This window comes from Acipenser ruthenus, chromosome 4 (genome assembly GCF_902713425.1).
Source record: "Acipenser ruthenus chromosome 4, fAciRut3.2 maternal haplotype, whole genome shotgun sequence".
NCBI lineage: Eukaryota > Metazoa > Chordata > Actinopteri > Acipenseriformes > Acipenseridae > Acipenser > Acipenser ruthenus.
Window position 1 is genome coordinate 7,714,441 of NC_081192.1, and position 21,897 is coordinate 7,736,337.

At 38.2% G+C, this 21,897-nt stretch overlaps 1 protein-coding gene across 8 annotated transcripts in view; it reads left to right on the forward strand.

Annotated features, from left to right (window-relative positions):
- The window catches only part of LOC117399346 (oxysterol-binding protein-related protein 3-like), a 70,126-nt gene that overhangs the window by 13,569 nt on the left and 34,660 nt on the right, over positions 1-21,897 (forward strand). For 6 of the 8 annotated variants that reach the window (XM_059021816.1, XM_034920602.2, XM_059021822.1 and 3 more), the window contains exons 2-9: positions 13,922-14,166; positions 16,427-16,543; positions 17,636-17,689; positions 18,164-18,277; positions 19,307-19,474; positions 20,782-20,908; positions 21,418-21,521; positions 21,692-21,784. In XM_059021816.1, coding sequence (XP_058877799.1) covers positions 14,071-14,166; positions 16,427-16,543; positions 17,636-17,689; positions 18,164-18,277; positions 19,307-19,474; positions 20,782-20,908; positions 21,418-21,521; positions 21,692-21,784 — 873 coding nt within the window. In that variant the 5' untranslated portion in view covers positions 13,922-14,070. The remainder of the gene's footprint in view (positions 1-13,921; positions 14,167-16,426; positions 16,544-17,635; positions 17,690-18,163; positions 18,278-19,306; positions 19,475-20,781; positions 20,909-21,417; positions 21,522-21,691; positions 21,785-21,897) is intronic. The other 2 variants (XM_059021825.1, XM_033998444.3) reach the window with 1 other exon arrangement.

Below are 21,897 nucleotides of genomic sequence, written 5' to 3' on the forward strand. Positions count from 1 at the left end.
GTCTGGTGTGTATAGCCCTTAACAGACAATACACAATGGTATGCGTATTACTCTGTTTAATCCACGGGTTGGCGCCGAAATAAGTCCAGATATTATAAACAAGTGCAATGTTGTCTGGGTTTAGTGCTGGCCTTTAGCGACAGCTCCGGATCATGTTAGCTGTCTAATAAGAACAAACAAACAGTTTTTAGACACGACAAAACACTCACGATTACAATACGGGTCTCCTTCCGGTTTAGCGTTAACCATAACAAAGGAACAGATCACCTCGCTACATCCCCTTATATACCGTCAATCATGACCCCTTGATTAACGATTGCAACCGCTCCTCCAATCCACGGCTGCCACATCGTTTCCCTTCCGGGTCGATGATTTAGTGTACTGTAGCTCCGCCCCCTTTCTAGTGGCCGACTTCCTCCTAAACCTGGGAATTAATTGTCTGGCCATCCAGTCCAGGGCACTCTGTTCCCTTTACACAGCGCCCTCGGAGGTCGGGAGGGAGATTTATCACCAAGAATCATTCTGTCTCTGTTACACAACCCCATTTAATTTACACAACACAGCCCAGAAGTGGCAAGTAACATCCTGTACACTCTCCAATAATGTTTTATTTGTTTTTCAAATAGCTTATCACCCACCTCGTCTTCATATTACAGTGTTTTTTATATGTTCGAGTGAAGTTGGCGAATAAGTTGTGTTAGAAATGTATAGATTCATTTGCTACAAGAAGGTAACAGTTGCGGGGACCAGCACTGGTAATTTACTGGATCCGAGAATGACTCGAGCCCCCGTGCATTATTTGTCAGGAGGTTGTGCCAAACAAAACACTTAAACCTGCAAAACTGAGATGCCATCTACCTACAAAGCATTCACAATGTGACATTAAAAAATATATAAACAAAAGAAACAGGAACTTTGCCATCAGCAAATCGTGTCTTTCAGTTTGACTTTGCAAGTGACTGGATCAGCTGTTTTGTTTTATTTTTATTATTTTAATTTTTTTTTATTGAGAAACACAGACTTCTTGGTCATGTGTTTCCTGTCAATTCCCAAGCAGGCTACACTTAGCTGTCCCGGCATTTCTATGATCCATTCTTTAGCTACCGCATGCAGTATATTGACCATTGAGACGCAGGGAACCAACAAAGGAGAAGCTTGATACCATACAAACTCAAGCTGTGCAGAAAAATTGCTATGAGTATTCGTTACGCGCTGAATTTAAATATCATTCATAATTCATATGTTTTTAATGCGTATGTAACAGGGCGAGGTGCCCTGTACATTGTTTTGTTTATTTATTTTTAGATCGGGGTCACCTCCTCCGCCCCTGTGCAGTGTATTTTGTATTTCTTTTGTATTACGATGTATTTATTGTAATTTGTGACGGCGTACCGCTGTGTTATTGTTTTGTTTATTTTTAAAACGTGTTCTGGCAGAGGCGAGATTGGTGCTCGTCCTCTGCCAGGAGTAATGGAAAAACTCGTGCAGAAGGTGGCCATCTCCTGAATTAATTAAGTGATTAATTTTGTTGCTAATCAGGAGATGGTCACCTGAATATAAAAAGCCTGCGGCTCTCCAGCTGGTGGTGGGTGTTTTAGGAGCGGAGAGAGCGAGAGTGGAGAGAACTGAGAGAGAGAAACTTAAAAATTAAACATAGGAACAGTGAAGGCAATCCGCCCAGCCTGACCTGTGTTTTATATATTTTGTGTTCGAGATTTGTTTCTGTTTACACCTTTTATTTTCGCTCTGTGAGCAAAGTGTTTTTTTGTTCAAACCTTTTATTTATTTTTGTGATTTGTTAATAAAAACGTCAGCCTGCCGCGTCTTACTTTTAACTGCAGTACTTGCTTGGTGTCAGTATTTTTCCTTCCTGCTTCTGCCTGACGTCACCCTGTCACAGCGTAACACACCCAGTGCTCATGTTGACTCAGAAATGTCTTCATCTAGACAATGTGGAGAAGCTATAAAAAAGGCCAGCAAGATGCTCGGATATATTGTGAGAAGTGCTGAATTTAAATCAAGGGAAGTAATGTTAAAACTTTACAATGCATTAGTAAGACCTCACCTAGAATATTGTGTTCAGTTCTGGTCACCTCTATATAAAAAGGATATTGCTGCTCTAGAAAGAGTGCAGAGAAGAGCAACCAGAAGTATCCCGGGTTTAAAAGGCATGTTGTATGCAGACAGGCTAAAAGAATTGAATCTATTCAGTCTTGAATAAAGAAGACTACGCGGTGATCTGATTCAAGCATTCAAAATCCTAAAAGGTATTGACGATGTCGACCCAGGGGACTTTTTTGACCTGAAAAAAGAAACAAGGACCAGGGGTCACAAATGGAGATTAGATAAAGGGGCATTCAGAACAGAAAATAGGAGGCACGTTTTTACACAGAGAATTGTGAGGGTCTGGAACCAACTCCCCAGTAATGTTGTTGAAGCTGACACCCTGGGATCCTTCAAGAAGCTGCTTGATGAGATTCTGGGATCAATAAGCTACTAACAACCAAACGAGCAAGATGGGCTGAATGGCCTCCTCTCGTTTGTAAACTTTCTTATGTTCTTATGTTATGTGGAGCGCTGCCTATGGGAGAATTATATTTTGCATATCAACTCCCAAAGACATGGAACTATTTCCATCATATGGTAGTATGAAGATAGAATTTGATAACCTGCCTTTCTCTGGTTTTAAAGGTCATGTTTATTCTGTCCTGTGATCGCTGTATGATGCTGATTTAAGTTTGAACCACACATGTTTTATTGTTTTTGTGCTTTGTCATTATTCTTTTTTTTATTGTTTTCCAGGACCCCCTTGTAAACAGCTGTAATGACAGCTGAAATAATATCTTTTTAGTCATGACATATTAAGTTATAGTCCTGACTTTTGAGATTGATGATGCCAGACTCCCATTGGCACTTTTTCGTAAAACAAGTAAACTGACGTTGAGCAACTAAAAAGCAGCTTGAATCTTGCTCTGACAATCAGTTTGTATGCATTTGTTGCACCTCAGGATAGCTTGTTGTAATCGGTAGCATAGAGCAGTGGAAAGTTTTTACAATAAAGTTTTAATGGGCATCTAGGGATTGAAGGGCTTCTAAATTACATGTTATGAATAATTTATGTTGGTTTTTGTTTCCCTACTTGGATAATGTGTCTTTTAGGAAGATGCTTTATAATTATTATTATTATTGGCTAGTTGCATTGGCTGTCTATATACAGTATCTTATTTGCAGGTTAACTTATGAATAAATGATTAGGTTTCCATTCCTCTTCCCTTTGTCTCCTGGTCTCGCTGTTCTAGTACCATGGCTTTGCTGTGGAGAGAGCGTTAAAGAGCAGTTGCCTTAATCCTGATTTGAAGGCTATACCCTCGTGTTAAAAGTTCCAGAGAATTGTCCTGACATGGCTGATGTTCCTGATCTTAACTAAATGTAAGACTACACCACTGGATCTTTGAGAAAAGCAATCGTGATCTTCCTGTGATATATATATAGTGCTACTGTGCACTAGCATACCATTGTTCGACGTTTGAGCTCATTTGTCTGGTGGTTGCATAGCATTAGATGACATCAGTAACATTTACATTTAACATTCATTTTGTTTCAGGAAAATGCTATTGCCCATGCTTTTGAAATGATTTTCTCTATTTGAAATTCAGCACCATTCTATATTTAATTGGCTTACATTTATTATGTAACTCCACAGCATGTCAATATGAATAATTCACAGGGTTAATTGCCGTTTGGTAAAACATTGTATTAATGCGTCTTCATTTAATGAATCAGTATGTGTTTTTTTGTTCTTTTTAACCAAGCAGATCATTTAATAACAAGTCCCAATATTGCCTTGGTACAACTTGGCCAATTGATACTGTATCTAACAGTCTGTGCATGTGAAGTGTTTTGGTCTCCACACAAATCTATGCTTAGGAATTTACAATGGGATAAGAACATACACAATCTTTATACAATTATATCAAAAATAAAATTGACTGACATGATTTTATAAAAATGTAAATGTAAGCCAGTCGAGGAAAGAAAAGTAAACTCAGAAGCAACTTAATATATGGTTATGGTCATGGCTATAGCTTTCAGTTTAGCAACATTTTTTTTATAATTAGGCTTGCTACTTTTCTATATTAATAATGCTCGTTAAACGTTGAATTCCCAAAACGTCGGTAAAACCACTCGCTATTTACTTTCTTTCCAAAAATAATCATTTAGAAATCCTCTCTATTTTGTGTAGTTTTTATACTTGCTGTCTGTCCTGTCTCCGTTCCGTTCTGAATGGCTGGGGGTCGCTGTCAGTCATCTCAGTGGTCCGTTAGTACTGTAGTTTCACCCTGTTCTGACAAATCTCGTTGACTGAAGCAGTGCTAGAATGCTTTCATTTGCCAGATACAGCGCCTGCCATTCAAAGCACCTACTTTGAAATGAGCAGGTTAAGGTTTATGTAAGCTTTTGCTTAAGGTATACGGTGACAGTTACTAGTATGATTTGAAAATGGGGCGCAAGAGAAAAACACTTAATGAATATTGTGTACAATACCCTGACTGACGGCTGAAGTCTCCGTGGCAGGATGAAGCGGGCCCGTCTGACCTTGCCTTCAAGTGACTCTGAGTCCAGCTGTGTTGAAGCAGGAGAGGGGGAGCTCAGACTACTAATGTTTTGTTCTGTGCATATTATTTTTACTTGTAAATTTATGCTAAATTTATTAAGGTCTGTATAATATACTTTCATATGCTGTGTTTACTATGGTTTATTTGAGACCATTTTTAAATGTATAGCTCAGCTGTGACCAAACGTTATTTCAATTAGAATGTTGGTAACCATGGTTTCGTTGCATGTTAAATATGATAAAGGGGTTTTGCTAAATGAGATGTTTTTCAATGGCATAATGCCTTTTTTGTATTTTTTTTATATATAAAGCATAAAGATCGATTTCACCCATTCTCTGCTTGAATTCTTTCTAAAATAAATATTGATATTAATCGATTTGGCAAAAAAAAAAGAAAATCGAATAGTAGCAAGCCTATTTCTTATATATAAACTTGCATGATATACGATATAGAAAACAGTATCCATATCCGACTGCAGTGGGACCAGAGTAAGGGCAGATATGTAAAAAGTCGGAAAAATGAATCATGTTTTAAAGACCATTATACACAGCTGTAACAATTACTATATTCACACAATTATTGTTTTGAGATTCATCTTTTATTAGGGAGCTCCCCTAAATCCCTTGTTTAGAAAGATACAGGGTATTAATGCTTGTGACAGAGCAGCCGTCTGCTGTGTGGGTGCGTGCATTCACTGCTGAGTGACAGGCAGGAGCTTGAGACAGAGGCTGAAGTTGATACTCCCCGCAGGCGAACAGGATTTATTTACACATGAACACACTGAACAGCTCACATGACACTACCAGCAATGGTAGCGCACAGAGTAAATACAACACAGTGTACGATAACTTTGGTGGGTTCTGCATTCTTTGAACTAATCTTCTCCAATAAACGTGCTCTGGCTGTTCACTCTTCGGTATCCAACCCTGGTTCTGGTTCTCTCTTACACACACACACACACACACACACACACACACACACACACACACACACACGTTGGCAATTTTCAGCTTCTTCAGCCCAGTTGGCTTTGGTTTTGCAGCAGCCCTGAGGTGAATAAAACCTTTGTATACCCGACGCCCCACTGGAACACACCTACCTGCTTATTGGATTCCACACCTGGTAATCACACACAGCAGACAGGTTCTCCCAGGAGCGTAAGGTACTTCATAAATAAATTACAATAAATACACGCTATTTACAATACACATCTACACAAAAAACCCTCTTCATGCGCAGGGGCTCCTGCCCTGCCACAGTGCTGTATACACTTACATTCGTGTCGGGTAATTTACACAGTAGCAAACTGCATAGGTGCGACAGTGATGAGGTGTGTGGCGACATCAGACCAGGAAGTCATTGCAGCACAACACAGCTGACGGGTTTAAACAAGTATCGTGCTGGTTTATGAGCCGGCATGCGTAGCAATTGTTTTTTTTTCTTTTTAATAATTTTACCGTGTAACTGTCCACTCTGAACACTCTTCCTCGAGCAGCCAAACTGCAGCTCTTTTATATGGGTGACCGAGGGATCAGCTAGCTATCACTTATTGTATTATCCCTCAGTCACCTTCTGCACAGGTTTACTATGACTGTCAGCTAATTATATACTTAGTAGCTGATCAGTCACACATTCCCACAAGGTATTTAAAATATAAACAACAAAACAATACCATGGCGGACGGCACCTTGCTAATCCTGCCACAGAATAATACACAAATAAACCATGGCTTTTCACCTTCATTACATAAATTATAACAATATTAATAATAATAAACAAATATATACACAAAGGGGCGGGACACCCTGCCACAATAGGTTTTCGAGGAAAAAAACAACTAAAAACATCCATTTGTAAGCACAGCTAGCTTTCGCTTTCCTGTAGCCTTAGCATTAGCACTGGGTGATGTTGCTGAAGAGCTTGATCAGGGTGGATAAACGATTAGGACGGATAAATGACGGGCAGATACACGATGAATTACTGTACAATAAGCTGTTCACTGCTGGGTCAATATACAGATAAAGTATTCTTGTTCAAAATTCAGATTTGTACATTTGCAAAATGTAATCAAAGCCATTATATGTAAGACTAAGTAAAAGGTTGTGAAGGCCTTACTTTACCCCTCTGACTAGAAAACTACAAAACACAGGATGGCATACTTTAGTTTAGTTTAAAATTTTAAAAAAATAAATAAATGACAAAAACAGTACATAAAGTATACATTGTGTTTATTTTTTTTAATCCCTGCCACTGTCCTTTCTCCACGCATGTTTATAAAGTAATACAGTAGTATTACTGAGGGTTACCCTTATAAAGTTTACCATGGTGTTTTTGCAAGGTCATGTGTTTTTTTTTTTTATTATTGATTTCGTATTGCTGTAATGTCTCTATCTGTCTGTGTATTGTTGTCTTTTGTATTTATGTTGCCTCTTGGCCAGGTTTGGCATTTTAAATGAGATCTTGTCCTCAATGTCTTTACCTGGTTAAATAAAGGTTTGAATTGAATTGAATTGAATTGAATGTTGCAGTTTTCCAATGCTTTTCCCATGGTGCTATGCATTTACCACAGTTAACCCTGGTTTACCTCCGGGCTTTACTGTGCTTACCTATACTTTACCATGCTCTCACTATGCTTTATCACACTTTGCTATGCTTTTACTATAGGAAACTTTTATAAGGGTACATGCATTTTTTATCTGAACAAGCAACTGAAAATTGTCAAATTTAACTAAAATAAATATGGAAAACGGGACGTGGTGTTGGTTCATTGTTTATTACGTTCCACATAACAGGAAATAGGAGGCCAACATAAAACTAAAACAAAACGTTGTTCGCTATACAGAACATTTTCCATGCAGATTTGGGCCAGTATTGGAAGATGCATTTCGGAGGGACGTACCTGCATTGCATCCCTCGACTCCAGCTCTCTTCCCAATCTGAAGCAGCAGTTGTGACTAGCTGGTGGAGATCACTGTTTGACAGCGTTGGGCTGTTTATTTCTTGCTGCCAAAAACATTTTAAATCGGGGGGGTCAAGAGCAGCACTGTTTTTTAAATATATTAACGCCACACATCAGACAAAAGCTGTTTTTGCACTTGACATTGTAGAAACTTTTGGGCATATTCTGCAAGGTGGTAAATGCGTGCAAGGATTTACTTAACTTCTGTCATTTCGCCTGGACACTGATATGGATTCTGTACAACACACAGAAAAGCACCTTAGATTTGTAAAAATGGTTATATTCTGATAATTATGGGTAATCTGTTTAGAGACCCATGATTATAAGCTAAAGTTAGTTCAATTATTTGTACAGTAACATGACAATTCTGTAAACATGACCTGTTTTGCACTTCAGTTTTCACTTAAAAAAAACAAAGAGATGCATGTTAAAAGCACTTTGATGTCTGGTAGCCTACTGCTTCAGGATATCTGGTACAGTTGTACTTTCTGGGTCATTCCCCTGGAGCATTATTTTCTGGGCCAAAGCATGTTACTGGCTGAAATCAAATGATATATATATATTTTTTTTTTTCTGATTCTGCATTTCATTTTGAAGCTGAGCTTGTATTAATTAGGAAATGCTTTTAAATATTATTTTCCATTAAATGAACCATTCCCTTGACTTTTTTTTAATAAGATACAATTATGAATGTTGCTTATAAATTCTTGATTAACACATTACAAAATAATGTACCTTCTCCTGGTTTTGGCAGTGAGCAGTGTAGTTTGGATTTATTTAATTGAAAGGCATTGTTCAAAACTGCATTTGTTCCTGATCTTGAAAATGCTCAGTTTTTTTTTCTATTTTCAGAAGCTAAATGAAAGATTAAATGGATTGTTGGGCGTATGTTTTTATGTTTTTAAGGGATGTCCCCTGACTCACTGTTAGGCTCTACTTTATCTTGTGGTTTGGTGTTTCCCTTGGTTACTTCTCATCTTATGAACAATGTAAATGGAATGTATGAATCTGTTGGAGACAAAATAATAAAGCAAGCCCTCGGAAAAAATGCATTAATCTCTTTATGCGCAAATAATGTAGGCAGGCACATTGTGAGGCAGGAAGTGGAACCATGTGACATTTTGAGTGAAGGACTGTGCCATATATAAGGCCTAAGGTTTCAAACTCCATTTAAACTTCAGCACTGATTTAACATGAATTTAATTTAAGCAGTATGTCTCCTAAAAGCAGGAAGACCTCAAATAAAGTTTGAAGTGGGTAATTATTTTATTTTTAATCTTGTTAATTCAGCATTGAGATGCCAGATGTGAGCTTGGATCTACCCATGATAGATCAGTAGTCATTGGAAAGCAATTGTTAAAAGGTTTAATGTCTAAGAATCGAGTATTCCTTGGCTGTTGGTAGACTGTTGTGCGGATTATGCTAGGTGTATACAGGTGTGTATGTGTGTGAGAGAGTATAGAGATAATGAATCTATTTACTTATGGAAACTCTCAGTGTAGGACTAGATGAAATGAATGAGACACTGATCCGTACCCTATTTCTGTCCTGTAATGGAATTGGGCCCTGTTTCCACCCAGTGTTACAGCTGGAATGGAAATGAGGCACAAAGAGGCTAGGTGACCTGCAAAGGGCGTCCCAGGGAGTCGTGTCTGAGCTTGGATTGAAATCCAGATTCCCCCGGCTCCTGGTCCTTTGTGGCATCAGGCCATACAGTGAAATGAGATCTTCTTTTCATCGTAATTAACATTGTGTGTCATTAATTAAGACAGGTGACATCTTCCCATGGAAGTAGGCTTCCAGCAGGGTTGAAAGGGGTGACCTTACTTTACTTCCACATCCCTCTGAATCAGCCCTGACCCCTGTGCAGTTTGCACGCCCACGGAGTAGCTGTGTCTTTTTTCCCTGCTGTGACACCGCAGCAATTCCCCACACTGCTCGGGAGAACTGGAAGTTCAGTGGGGGTCCTCTGATCCCACGACCCAGACTGTTTCCTGTTTTACACCCAGGAACTCGAGAGTGAATATCCGTGTGTGACAGGCCTCTGGAGGACAAAGGCCAGCCCTGCAGGTGTCTGCTCTGAGTTCACTCGGTGCCTGGCCGTGGGAGCTCCAGAGCCAATGCGAGGCTCCCTCGAGAATCCTCAGCAAAGACCTGTGACTTCACATAGCCAGGACGTGAACCTGTGCTCCCCTGACTGTATGACTCGCCCTGTATACCACGTGACCGTGCTTTACCAGGTCAGCCACTCAGGGGACCCTTGTGTGGGGCAGAATAAATGAAAGTATTGAGACCAGTTTGGTGGATTTATTATTGGTATTCATATTATTATTATTGTTTTTGTTTTGTCTTTTAAAAGTGACAGACATTATAGGTTAACTTAAAACTAAAAGTAATTCTCATAAATAAAGTACTAATAAACACATTTTATTTGCACTACCACTACCACTGTATTCCGAGGGTGAGGCTCAGGAGGAAAGGAGAGGTTGCTTTTTGTGTTCATGCTCCGCAGCTGTGGAACTCTCTCCCCGACCATGTCAGAGGCTCACCTACAGTAGCTACTTTTAAATCTAGGCTTAAGACCTATTTTTATAATTTAGCTTTTTGATTTTATATATTGTTGTTTTTAGTTGTTTTAAATTGTGTCTTTTCTCTTTTTTTTTTTTTTTTTTTTAACTGTAACTGTTTAACTTATTCATCAGTTTATGCCATTTTATTAACTTTGATTTTAATCTTTGTGTTCTGTTACCTTCTTTTTTGTTTTTTGTGCAGCGCCTTGAACCTTGTGGTATGAAAGGCGCTCTATAAATAAAGATTATTATTATTATTATTATTATTTGTGTGTGTGATGTTATCAATTGCCATAGGAACATAAACACAACAGCTCCATGGCAACCGTTAAACAATGATTGCTGGAGGCACTAAAATATTACCACTGCTTTACAATCATAATGAAAGTTTTGTGAGAATCTGGGTATAAAAAATGGTGCCTGCCTGTCTGTCTTTACCTATACCACCCTTGCATATATCTAGAGAGGTACTTTTTTAATTGGGATGAAGGTTAGCAAATTCTGTAGTAAAAGTTACAGATCATCATAATCTGGTATGGTGCATATTAAAACATAGTATTCCTGGATAATAAATGAGAAATGTAACAGAAGGCAATATACAGCAGTAGACTTTTGAAGTGGAAATGCATGTTTAATAGGTATGGGTATAGCCATTACACATAACAGAATAGAACATCTGACATGCTTGTTAACATTTTTGAATAAGGAATCTTTAATAATCATACATACAGTAACTGTTAATTGTGCTCTTTGCATATGTTTCCTCTCTGTTGCAGAATCATTTATGAGTATGCAGAATCCAGTATACTACGTATATTTTATTTATAAATCAGTATTTCCAGTATGCAGTACACCTCAAAGCAAAAAGACAGATGGTTTGCTTTGGCTTTTCAATAAATTAGTTTCAGTGGGGAAATCGCCTGTTCTAAATGACATTTTGAAATTGGAAATGCAGAAATACAATTTTACCAGCCAAAGGGGTTAAGACCTGCAAGCACATATTCTAAATGCTATTGCTATTATTAATAATCATGTGAACTTTCAGCACAGTACAAAACAATAAACTAAATGATGAGCGTATGCTGCATAAGCTTGTGCAGTGTATGGCTGGTAACACTGGATTCGCTTTTATCATGTGCATTCTAGTGGCCTGCACATTTACACAACAGAGACTGGAAACTCCTCAAAACAAATGCAATCGGGTAGCAATATGCATTCAGTGTTCAAGTGCTTTTCTTCCTGGGAGGTAGTACAGTAGGTTACTATATTAATTATATGTGTTACACCCAGAGTCAGGACTCGATCAATCTGTTTAAAAATGATCAAAGAACGAAATTAAAGGTTATTTTGGTCTTTTGAGAATTATTTTGCTCAAATTGCAAAATTGAAATATACTGTAATGCCCGATTTAAGTGGGTTCTGACAGGTCGGAAACGAGAATAACCAGACAGAAATAAATAATAATCATTAAAAAAAAAAAATCCCTCTTTGACACTTGACACTGTGTGCAATGTCACTTTTTTAATTTTTTTTTTTTTTTTTTTTTTTTTAACAAATTAACCCCTGGGCATTATCATATTTTTATTTATTTATTTATTTATTTTTTTCCATTTTATGTTCTAATATTACGTAAGAACATACATTGCAAATACATTTTCCTAGCTCAGCAGCAAAGTCATCAAATCTGAGTATTCTAAATTCTTGGCAACCTCGCTCTCATTTGACAGTATATGGCCAAATTTTACAAACTTTTGAGTCTGTTGAGCGCAAATATGTCTTGATCAATTTCAGCCTGGAAACGCTGCGCTCACCAGAAGCAGCTGTCACTGGAGTGGTCTGTCGGCTCAAAATTGCGATAGGATTAAGAAGCCTAAAATGGCAGATATGAGTAGCCCTATCGTTCGACATATTAACGAAAACAATAGCTCATGAATTCATTGAATTGTATTAATAGATTCGATTAACATTCGCTGCAACAACTGATTTGGATTTAACATAAGTCTGTGATTATATGCATCTAACCAAAGCATTTTTTTAATCAACAACATGTTTGTAAACTAGCAAAGCTTAACTTTCGCGATAAATAAGAGGCTGGCGAACGCAATACCTTATTTTACAATGTATTTTTACCTGTTAAGTCTACTTTTGCCCACATACCTTTTTGACAGATGTAATTGATAACTGTATAAAGGTGCGCTGCAGCACGTTTGCTACCACTTTCCCACTTGACACGCAAGAACCTTCTCTCCTGTGTGTGTGGGTGGGTCATGTGAGTAGTCCAGACCCAGTGAAAAACTGTCAGCATCTATGGTTGCTAAGGAATTTAAAAAATGTAAACATGTCTACTGTCGAAAGATTTTAATGTTGTTGGCACTATATGAGCTAAACCAAATTTGCACCCCTGAGCATTTTACACGCACGTAACAAACACATGCTAAGTAACAGTGTGACCCGTTCCCCTTACAATACATGTAACATACAAACTGAGACAAACTGAACAGACAAGTCCTGGAGATCCAAACTGAGACCAAGGCCTCCTCTTCCCTATTGCACTTGCTCAATGATGTCACTGATACAAACGGCAGCCTTTACATCACCTGCCCTGTCTATTGTTTCCTTTTACTATAGAGTGCTACCCTGCTAAGGCATCTTGGAACCTCTAGCTATTTCCTAATAAAAGGATATGAATGACTTTCTAGAAAAACCTAATGCCAACTGCATTAGTCAATCATATTTAAATCAATCGCCATACTGGCATTCTTCTAGGATAGCTCAATATTCTGTTAAAAATGTACAAATAATATGCTTAATATTGAATTCCAGTATTGATTCCTACAGACTGTAATGTTCTATATTTGTAAAGCATGTTGAACCGGGTGGCTTGGTGATGGCGTCACACCAGGAAGTACACACACCAGTACTGCAGGATGAAGCACTGTTGCGAGTATTTATTGTAAATAAAATAAAAGGTTTGAACCCAAAACACAAAACAAGAGGCACAATGGCCAAAACAAACAGGCACAATAGTTAAACTCAGTGAATAAGTGAGTAACAATTGTTATTTGTATATCTTTAACTTACGTTCCTCCTCTGAACAACACCCAACCCCGACCTGAGAGGTTCCTGCCTCTTTTATGCAGCTGTGCTTGAGCTTGATTGCTCGTCAATCATTGTCGGGCTCGGGCACATTCTGCATGTGAAATGATTTGGCAGGGAAGGTAAGTAACCCTTCCCTGCCGACCTAAAACAGCAGTGCATAATAACATTTAAATCCTAATAATACAACACAAACACAAAGCAAACAATATACGCACAAGGGCAGGGTGTTTCTCTAGTTGTTTTAACATGATTATGCACAGGTTATAACATACAACTGACTGGTAAGATTACATCAGTTCATTAAACTCTTTAATTAAACACTTTATTTAATGCTTGCTGTCATGAACTATACTGTATAACACTCTGTGTGACCACAATGAGACCTTTAACCAGCTGCCTGGAGGACGGACGGTCTGTCTAGCCACGGATTCCCAGAGGTTTCATTTCCCCTACAAACCTGGTTAGGTGTGTTTGTTTTTCCTCTCCTGAGTGCTGACAGATCACATTGGCACCAATGCGAGCGAGCATAGTTGGCCGAATTGCCTTTTCTCGTTCTTGAATTTCTTATGTTTACACCACTCGTTAAATAGCTTGCTAGTTCTGACTGCTTCTTGTTAGGTAAAGGGATTGCTGTGATTCTTTTTTTTATATATATATTTTATTCTGTATACTTGTAGGGATTGGAACTGACAGAAAAAAGGATGCACTCCCTGTATGACGTATAACCGAGGAGACTTGCTGCTTTGGAACCTTCTACAGCTGAACACCTTTTCTCAAATGTTTTTATAAGTCGCTCCATTGAGCAGAAAGACTTTCACCAACAGCTATGAACAGTGAGAACAGGAATGTCACAATGCCTCAGAAAGTTTCCTCTCCTTCAAGAAGCAACAGCAGCTGCTCTTCTAAACAAGAAAGCCGCCAGGTACATTTCTTATTATGTTTTGTGTTTTGTCTTGTGCTCATGTACGTTTTTAACCGGGAACTGCAAATTAAGACAATTGATGTTTGCGTTGTGGAAATGAGGATGGCATTCGTCACTGCAAACTCACTGTGAGTCAGAACTGTGGAGCAGTATGGCTTGTCAAAATGAGCTGGCACTCTAATAGTTTATTCTCTGCCTGCAGCATTCATAATTATTCATATCATCAATATATAACTGTAACCTCACACTTGAAGCTAAATAATATGCTAAGTAAAATATGTAGACAACCTAATCTGATTTGTTATAAAACTGTACTACTGTGTGTAAACCTTGATAGACTGATGGGGTGAGCTGGCTTGGCAGAGGAAACTGATCCAATTTGGGTTCTTAGAGCAAGCAAGCAAAATGAACGCGTCCTTGTAAAACTGAATTAGGGTTATACCCTTGCGGTGTCCTTATATTTAAGGATATTTTGCATCTGTGGACATAGTCTTAGCAATCACCCAGCCAGAAAAGGGATATTTTTAGAAACCTGTAACATCCCTCATAGGTTGCATTAACTATTTTAAGCTTTCCCCCATCCTATTCTGTGTCCTAATTCTACCACAGGCCACATGGAGAATGAGGTTGCTGTGAAATGCTTGTTGGATTTTTCTGTGCTGGGATTGTGTTTATGAAGACAGTGGTGTGAATCAAGGGAAAGTGTCTTGGATACAGAAGCTGCTGAGGGCAATATACTGTACTTTCCGTTCTACAATATCTTAATTGGTGTTGCTTGATATTGCTTCAAACCATAAGAAGATTGTATATAGCATATATCTGGTTGCCTTATCATTATGCTGGTGTTGCAGTTGTTATATTGAATTGCAGTAGTACGGTTCTCAATATACAAAGGCACATTTTACATGAGGAATAAAGTAAACATACTGGCATAGAACCAGCAAGTAATTACTTGGCTGCAGGAAGGAGCAGTTCATTTATGTTTAATATCAAAATAATGGGAATCCACAGACTTGTAAATGTATTAGAATACATCACCACATTGATCTTATTGCTATTAGTCTATAATGTTGATGATGTTCCATTAAAACTAAAACTGAGCTGGCACATTTAGAGATAGAGGAGCCCTGAGAAATGTAAATGCAGTGGTTCACAGTTAGGAAAGTCTGTTTTTGGCAATCGTCTTCTCAATTTAGTTATACTTTTGAAAAACGTAAAGAGACGTGGACTTATTTTCCATATTCTGTAGCGTGGTTGTTTTGATGACGTGATCGTATGAAGTGAACTCATGAATCGCACTAGGCTGGAATGATAAACGGAGTGTTGCTGGGCTGCATCTATCAAGGGTTTATGTTCTGCAGTAGAATTCTGCTCACAACGAAAACGGCATGTTGGCAGAATAACGAATGATAGTGATTTTTTACTTAACTTCAACTGCTTGCTATTTACAACAATGAAAGCGAATGTTCATTTGAAACTCAACCATGCTGCCATGTATTTGGTGGTGGGTTTGAAAAGCATACCACACCTATAGAGAGAGAGATATAATAATAACAAACTTATTCACCACTCCTGGGGGGTCTTGGTGGACTTCTAGTTTTCGGGTTTTATTTTTGATCACGTGATGTCCCTTTTAAACGTATTTTGAGCCGATTTGCTTTCTTAATCAAACACTAATTATGAAAGGAAGTTGTTTCTTTTTACCCTCACATCTTGATTGAGTTAACGAACGACATGCATTGATCTTACCTGATTCTATTTGAACCTGCATTTCATTCTGGCTCTAATCGCCGCATTCAGCTTATTAATTTACACTGTGTTAGTTTCTAGTAGTGCGTCGCAAATTTAAACAATCTGGTATTCAGTTAAGGCTTAACAACTATTAAGGTTTAAAGGGAGGGAGAGAGATGGAAAATAAATAAAAACCAAAACCTAGAAGCCCTACATATAATCATCACTCTCCAAATACAGTGACATCTCACTATGTATGTATTTATTGTTTTCGTTTTCTCCTATCTAAATCCATGCAAAACATATTGCCTCAGAGGGTTTGGTAGAAGTAATTTGACAGTTGGATATATTTGGGACTGCTCACGGTGGCCTTAATAGAGTACAGGGGTGGCTTTGTATTCCCGTCAGTAGGAGAATTTCCAGACTTAATTGAAAGGTGGCGTTTTTTTCTGAGGTAGCCTTAAAGTAAAGTTATACTATATATCTGACAGTGAAAGGCTGAACTGCTGGTTTGTTTTGGTTTGAGCAGGACAGCTGGGAGATTGTGGAAGGCCTGCGCGGGGGTGCAGGTAATATCCAGGAGCCACAGAAACAGAAAGGCTTCCTCCTGAAGAGAAGAAAATGGCCCTTGAAAGGCTGGCATAAGGTAAGAATCCTTTCTCAGCTTTGCTGGAAAAGGGTGGTGATTGGTTGGGCAGTATGAAGCTGCTGTGTTGTGTCTATTACTAAGACCTGAATAGACTTTACAATATACCACAAAGCACTCCAACGTTCCTCATAACCCACTCCTAGGGTTATTGTAGACATGACTTAGTTGTGCTTTAAAATACATTATACAAGCTGATGAAATTGTACAAAAGAGTGTTAAGAACATAAGAAGAAACATAAGAAAGTTTACAAACGAGAGGAGGCCATTCAGCCCATCTTGCTCGTTTGGTTGTTAGTAGCTTATTGATCCCAGAATCTCATCAAGCAGCTTCTTGAAGGATCCCAGAGTGTCAGCTTCAACAACATTACTGGGGAGTTGGTTCCAGACCCTCACAATTCTCGAGGGTGTTGCAGTATCATTAAGTTCTCCTGTTCTGGAACTGTTCACTAACATCTAGACGTATCATATTGGTGGTCACCAATGCTGCTGGGATAATGGAAGCTATACTGGGTTTTCATGTTCTAAATGCTGCAGTGCTGGTAATGACATGCTTTCAGAAGTACTCTTGGTGCAGCCGACAGCAAAATCAAAGGGTCTCTTCTTGTCCTTCGTTTCAGTGGTGTGGAGTTTTGTATAATGTTGACTGTACAATTGGATACTAAAATGAGATAACATCAAGGTTTAATTTGCTGACAAAGCCTGATCAGGTTGTCAGAAAGAACCGTTTCACACAGCGTGGTTGATAAAGTCAGCTCGTCATTGCTGTGGAGGGTTGGAGTGGAACAATACAGGTGAAGATAGATGCTTATTAGGTACTGTGTTTTAAATTGTACTGTGCAAAGCAGGCAGGTTAATGAGGATGAGAGAAGCATTATCCCAGTGGAGGGTGAATAATCAGAAACCTATCTGAATCCCAGATGACTCATCAGACTTTCCAGGTGCCAGTTCTAGCACATGTTCCAGCAAAGGTCACTACACTGAGGAATTAAAAATAGATGAAATGATAAAAAGTAAAGCACTTATTTTGACATCTAGGAATGCACTGTTTTCCATTTCAGAGGATTCATTGGTTTCTTTTTTTTTCTGCAGAGATACTTCTTTTTAGAAAAAGGCATCCTGAAGTATGCCAAATCTGAAGCTGACGTAAGTACGGGGAATTGCTAACCAAAATGCTAAAACTGTTCAGTAGATCTATTATAAATAGACATTGAAGGTTGAGCCCTGTACTGTGTAAAGTATTGCATCTCCAGTACCAAGGGCTCAAAAAATGAAAAGGATGTTCAGTGCTTACATACACCACCTCAGAGGGTCCTGTGCTTTCCAGTTATCCCTAGGATTCATGTCATCTCACTCTCCTTATAGCAGCTTTTTAAAAGGTACCAAATGACAAAACAAACAATTGCTGTAAGACGTTATTTTTGTCATTTTCTGCGGCGTTATCATTAAAATGATCAAATGCAGATATCATAGTGTTTTGTTTTGTGTTGAATAATATTGTAAGTGAAACCGTGCTGTGGTCCTCACAGCTTCGACTCTGCAAACAGACTGTCAGCTCCCTCTACAATAACAATATAACCTTGCTCTGTTTCTTTTATTTGTTTGTTTGCTTCACCGCAGATTGAAAAGGGAAAGTTACATGGTTGCATTGATGTTGGCTTGTCTGTCATGGCTATAAAAGAAAGGGCTAAATGCATAGATTTGGATGCAGAGGAACATATATACCATCTTAAGGTAATGAGAATTATTGATTCTAAAAGAGACGTCTGTTCTATAATGTGGCTGAAGGATTGTGGCAGGGCGGAAGCCATGCGTGTGTGTGTCTGTGTGTCTGTGAGTGTTAGTGAATGTGACTGGAGCTGTAAATTGAATAGCCACAGGTGCATAAAAAGGGGAATCACGGGTATTTTTCAGACTTCATGTTTGTGATACGGGTGAAGGGGGTTATTGCTGTGCAGTGTACTGTTGGTGTTTAGGAGAGTTTTTGTGAAGCCGTGTGTTTCATTGTAAGCGATTGCTCGGCCTGAAACCACAGGGTACGTAAAGGGTGTATTGTTTTGTCTAAATGTTTGTTTTGGCCACCGTGCCTGTTTATTTTGTTCCTGTGTTTTGTTTGTTTTATTATTTGTTATTATTAAACGTGCGCAATAGCACTTAAACTGCAGCTTCTGTGTTCCGAGTCTCTCTCCCTGCTGGTAACAGCTTGGCTGTGACCCTACCCTGTCACAAGGATATTTTGTTGAAATTACTTCGTTACCCTTTAACTAACATTAAGTATTAAGCTGTTTTAATTTACCAAGCACTCCTTGTATTATTCATCTCTTCATTCTTTCCATAAGTGCAGGGCATGTACTGTTGTACTAGCAGACTTCAGATCCTCTTGCATGCATATTGGGTTTATGGAAATGGAAAGTAAAGTTCAGTCCCTTTTGGTTGCCAATTTTGATTCAGGTGTATTTACATTATATTGTAGCTGGACATTTTCAAACAGTTTTGCAGTTTATATATTTGTTTGTTTGTTCATTTTACTTGTTTGTTTGTTTTTTTCTTTGTTTGTGAGAGTATGGATACACATATATACTCAACTATAATGTGTATTGTTTTTTTGTGTATTGTTTTTAGGTAGATAAATACAGAAATACAGAAAAAAAACCTAAATCCTCACAAATACAGAACAGAGAAATGGTAAAGCAGCTGTAGCATTTTGTTATGTGTGTCATGGTTTTTTTTGCCTCCCAGTCTGACTGTGTGTACTATATTTAGATAAAATCCCAGGAACTTTTTGATGAATGGGTTTCCAAACTTCGGCATCACAGACTGTACCGGCAGAATGAAATCACAATGTTTCCCCTTGACCAAAACAACCACTTCTTTTCCCACTTCCCCACTGATGATTCTCCTAATCCATCCAATTCCTCATCCTTGAGAAAGGTAACTAAAGAAATGTGTTTCTTTATCGGGTATAGACAGGAAATGCAGTTGGTTAATGTATGAGTCATAGTTTGTGACTGCTACTAAGACATCTTACTGCTTTAGGGAGCTGGCAGTTGGAGAATGTTTAAATGAGATTTTTTTGTTTTTGTTTTACAAAATTGTACCCATTACTAAATCTATTTTTGGTTTGTAATTATTTTAGTTTTTAATTATGTAAAAACAGTAATGTACCCCCGACTCAATCTAGTTGTGTTGTACCAAACCTTTTATTCAGATCCAAAGTAATTTCTTACAAGATACAACTGCTTCAGTTCATAAGCTTAAATATTAAACCTATGTTTTCCACTGTTGGTGAATTGTATGTAAATTGCTGACTCAAATGTAAATGTAAACTATGAGGTGGGAATTTTGTCGTACTGTTGAAAATTGGTCCCACTGACCTTCATACAGGTGTATTGCTATTCTGTATTTGGTTTAATGTAAATTGTTACACAAATTGCATCCTTGAGGTGTATTCTTGTATAAACTGTAGAAAGGCATTTCAGTGCCAGTCAGCCTTTGACAGAACAGAGGAATGATAGTAGGGCCTGGGTTGGCAGATGCTTTTTTGTCCTGGGCTGTGCAGGTTTCTGGCTCCATGGGCCATTCCGGAGATCAGAGTTTGCTGTAGACTTCCAGCCCTGTCTTGTGAGTTAGTGGTGGAAATCACTGAAACATGTCCACTTATTAGTCTAAAGCAATGTAAACACATTATAATTATGGCAGGTGTTTCTATTGTTGTGTCCAGTCATTACATACCTCTCTGTGAGTAATAGTGTTCATTGTTAGTTTAGTTATGGCTATTCCTTCTGTCCTGAGTTCCCAGATACAAAAAGACAATAGATAATGTAGAGATGAAAAGGGGTGTCACAAAAGCAGGGTCGGGTGTCCCCTTGTTAAAAAGAACACTGCGATTTATTTGATGTACACCAGGTAATTATACATGATGTGTGTTACAAAGGATGGGCAGGTACATGTCCTCATGATCAAACTGCCAATTAGTGTGCTGTGAAAAAACATTTGTAATTAATTAATTAATTAATTAATTAATTAATTATGGAATTAAGTCACATAAAGTATGCCTGATTTTCTGTGTGCCCTGATTCCTGATTTTGCTGCTTGTTTCAAATGATCAGATTTGCACCTGATTTGTGATAACTGGGGTCTATGAAACCAGCCAATAATGATCGGTAATGCTAAATCAAACTATATAAAAAAGGTGATTTGTAATTTTGAATGATTTTATTTTATTTTGTACTTAACAGAGAGGCATTCTTGCCAAACAAGCCTCACTCCACACTGGAGGCAACTTCCCATTAACCTTCAACAGCAGCCAGGCTAAAGTGTCAGCTTGCTTACAGTCCTCTGAAGATATGGACAGGTGCTCTACAGGTAATCGTAGATACAGGCTCTGTCTGAGCTGGCACCAGATATTCCATCTGTTCTGAAATAGGGAGGCAACAAAAACAGTAAACTAAACTGTTTTCCTGAGAAAGGCAATTATAATTTGGAACCGAGTGTGCCCCCCCGCCATATCATAAATCTACATAATAAATATGTAGAAAACAAGAAGCAAATTGTAATATAAATGTATCCTATAGACTTAAACTTCCCAACAACAGCAGTATTATTCTGTCCCGGTGAACCAAAGGATAATCTTAAAATAAAGACATATATATGACTACTTGTGTGCGTGATCTACATGTTATACAGGATTTGCCGTACTAATCAATTTTTAATAAAATGATAAAGAGAGAAATATTCCTTATTATAGAAAAATGGTTGTGTTCAGTTTACAATAATCAAACAGTAATATTTTGTGTATTGTGTTCTTCATATTTCTTAACTGATTGCAACTTGCTCCGCTGGAGTTGAAGCCTTGTTTTCGTTTCCCATTGCAGAGCTTACCTTGTGTCAGTCCCATTTATTGGAGCTGAGCCACCTGTTGCAGAGCATGGAAGTTCTGCACAGAACATACTCTGCACCAGCTATCAGTGTCCTTCAGGTACAATGCAAACCCACTTTTTTATGCCCCTTTTTTATGAGTGAACAGCAGGCTTGTTCACTCATAGTCAACATGAGAACAGTGTGGATTGTTAGTGAGTTCTGTTTGTTGCTAGGACGCCACCTAGTATAGAATGACCCGTTTCTACAAAACAATATATATTTTTTCAGGCTTCTACCTTTGAAAGCCCCAAAAAGGAAAAAAGAACTCAGAGAAGGTGGCGTGCCAAGGGTTATGGCAAAGATTCTAAAACAACATTACAGGTAAAATTAACAAACCAAAAACAAAACAAATAAATAAGCTTGGCAGCAACCACTTCCTTGTTAAATAGATCTCAAATGAAATGGATCGTGCTGCTCTGAAATGAATGTTTTGA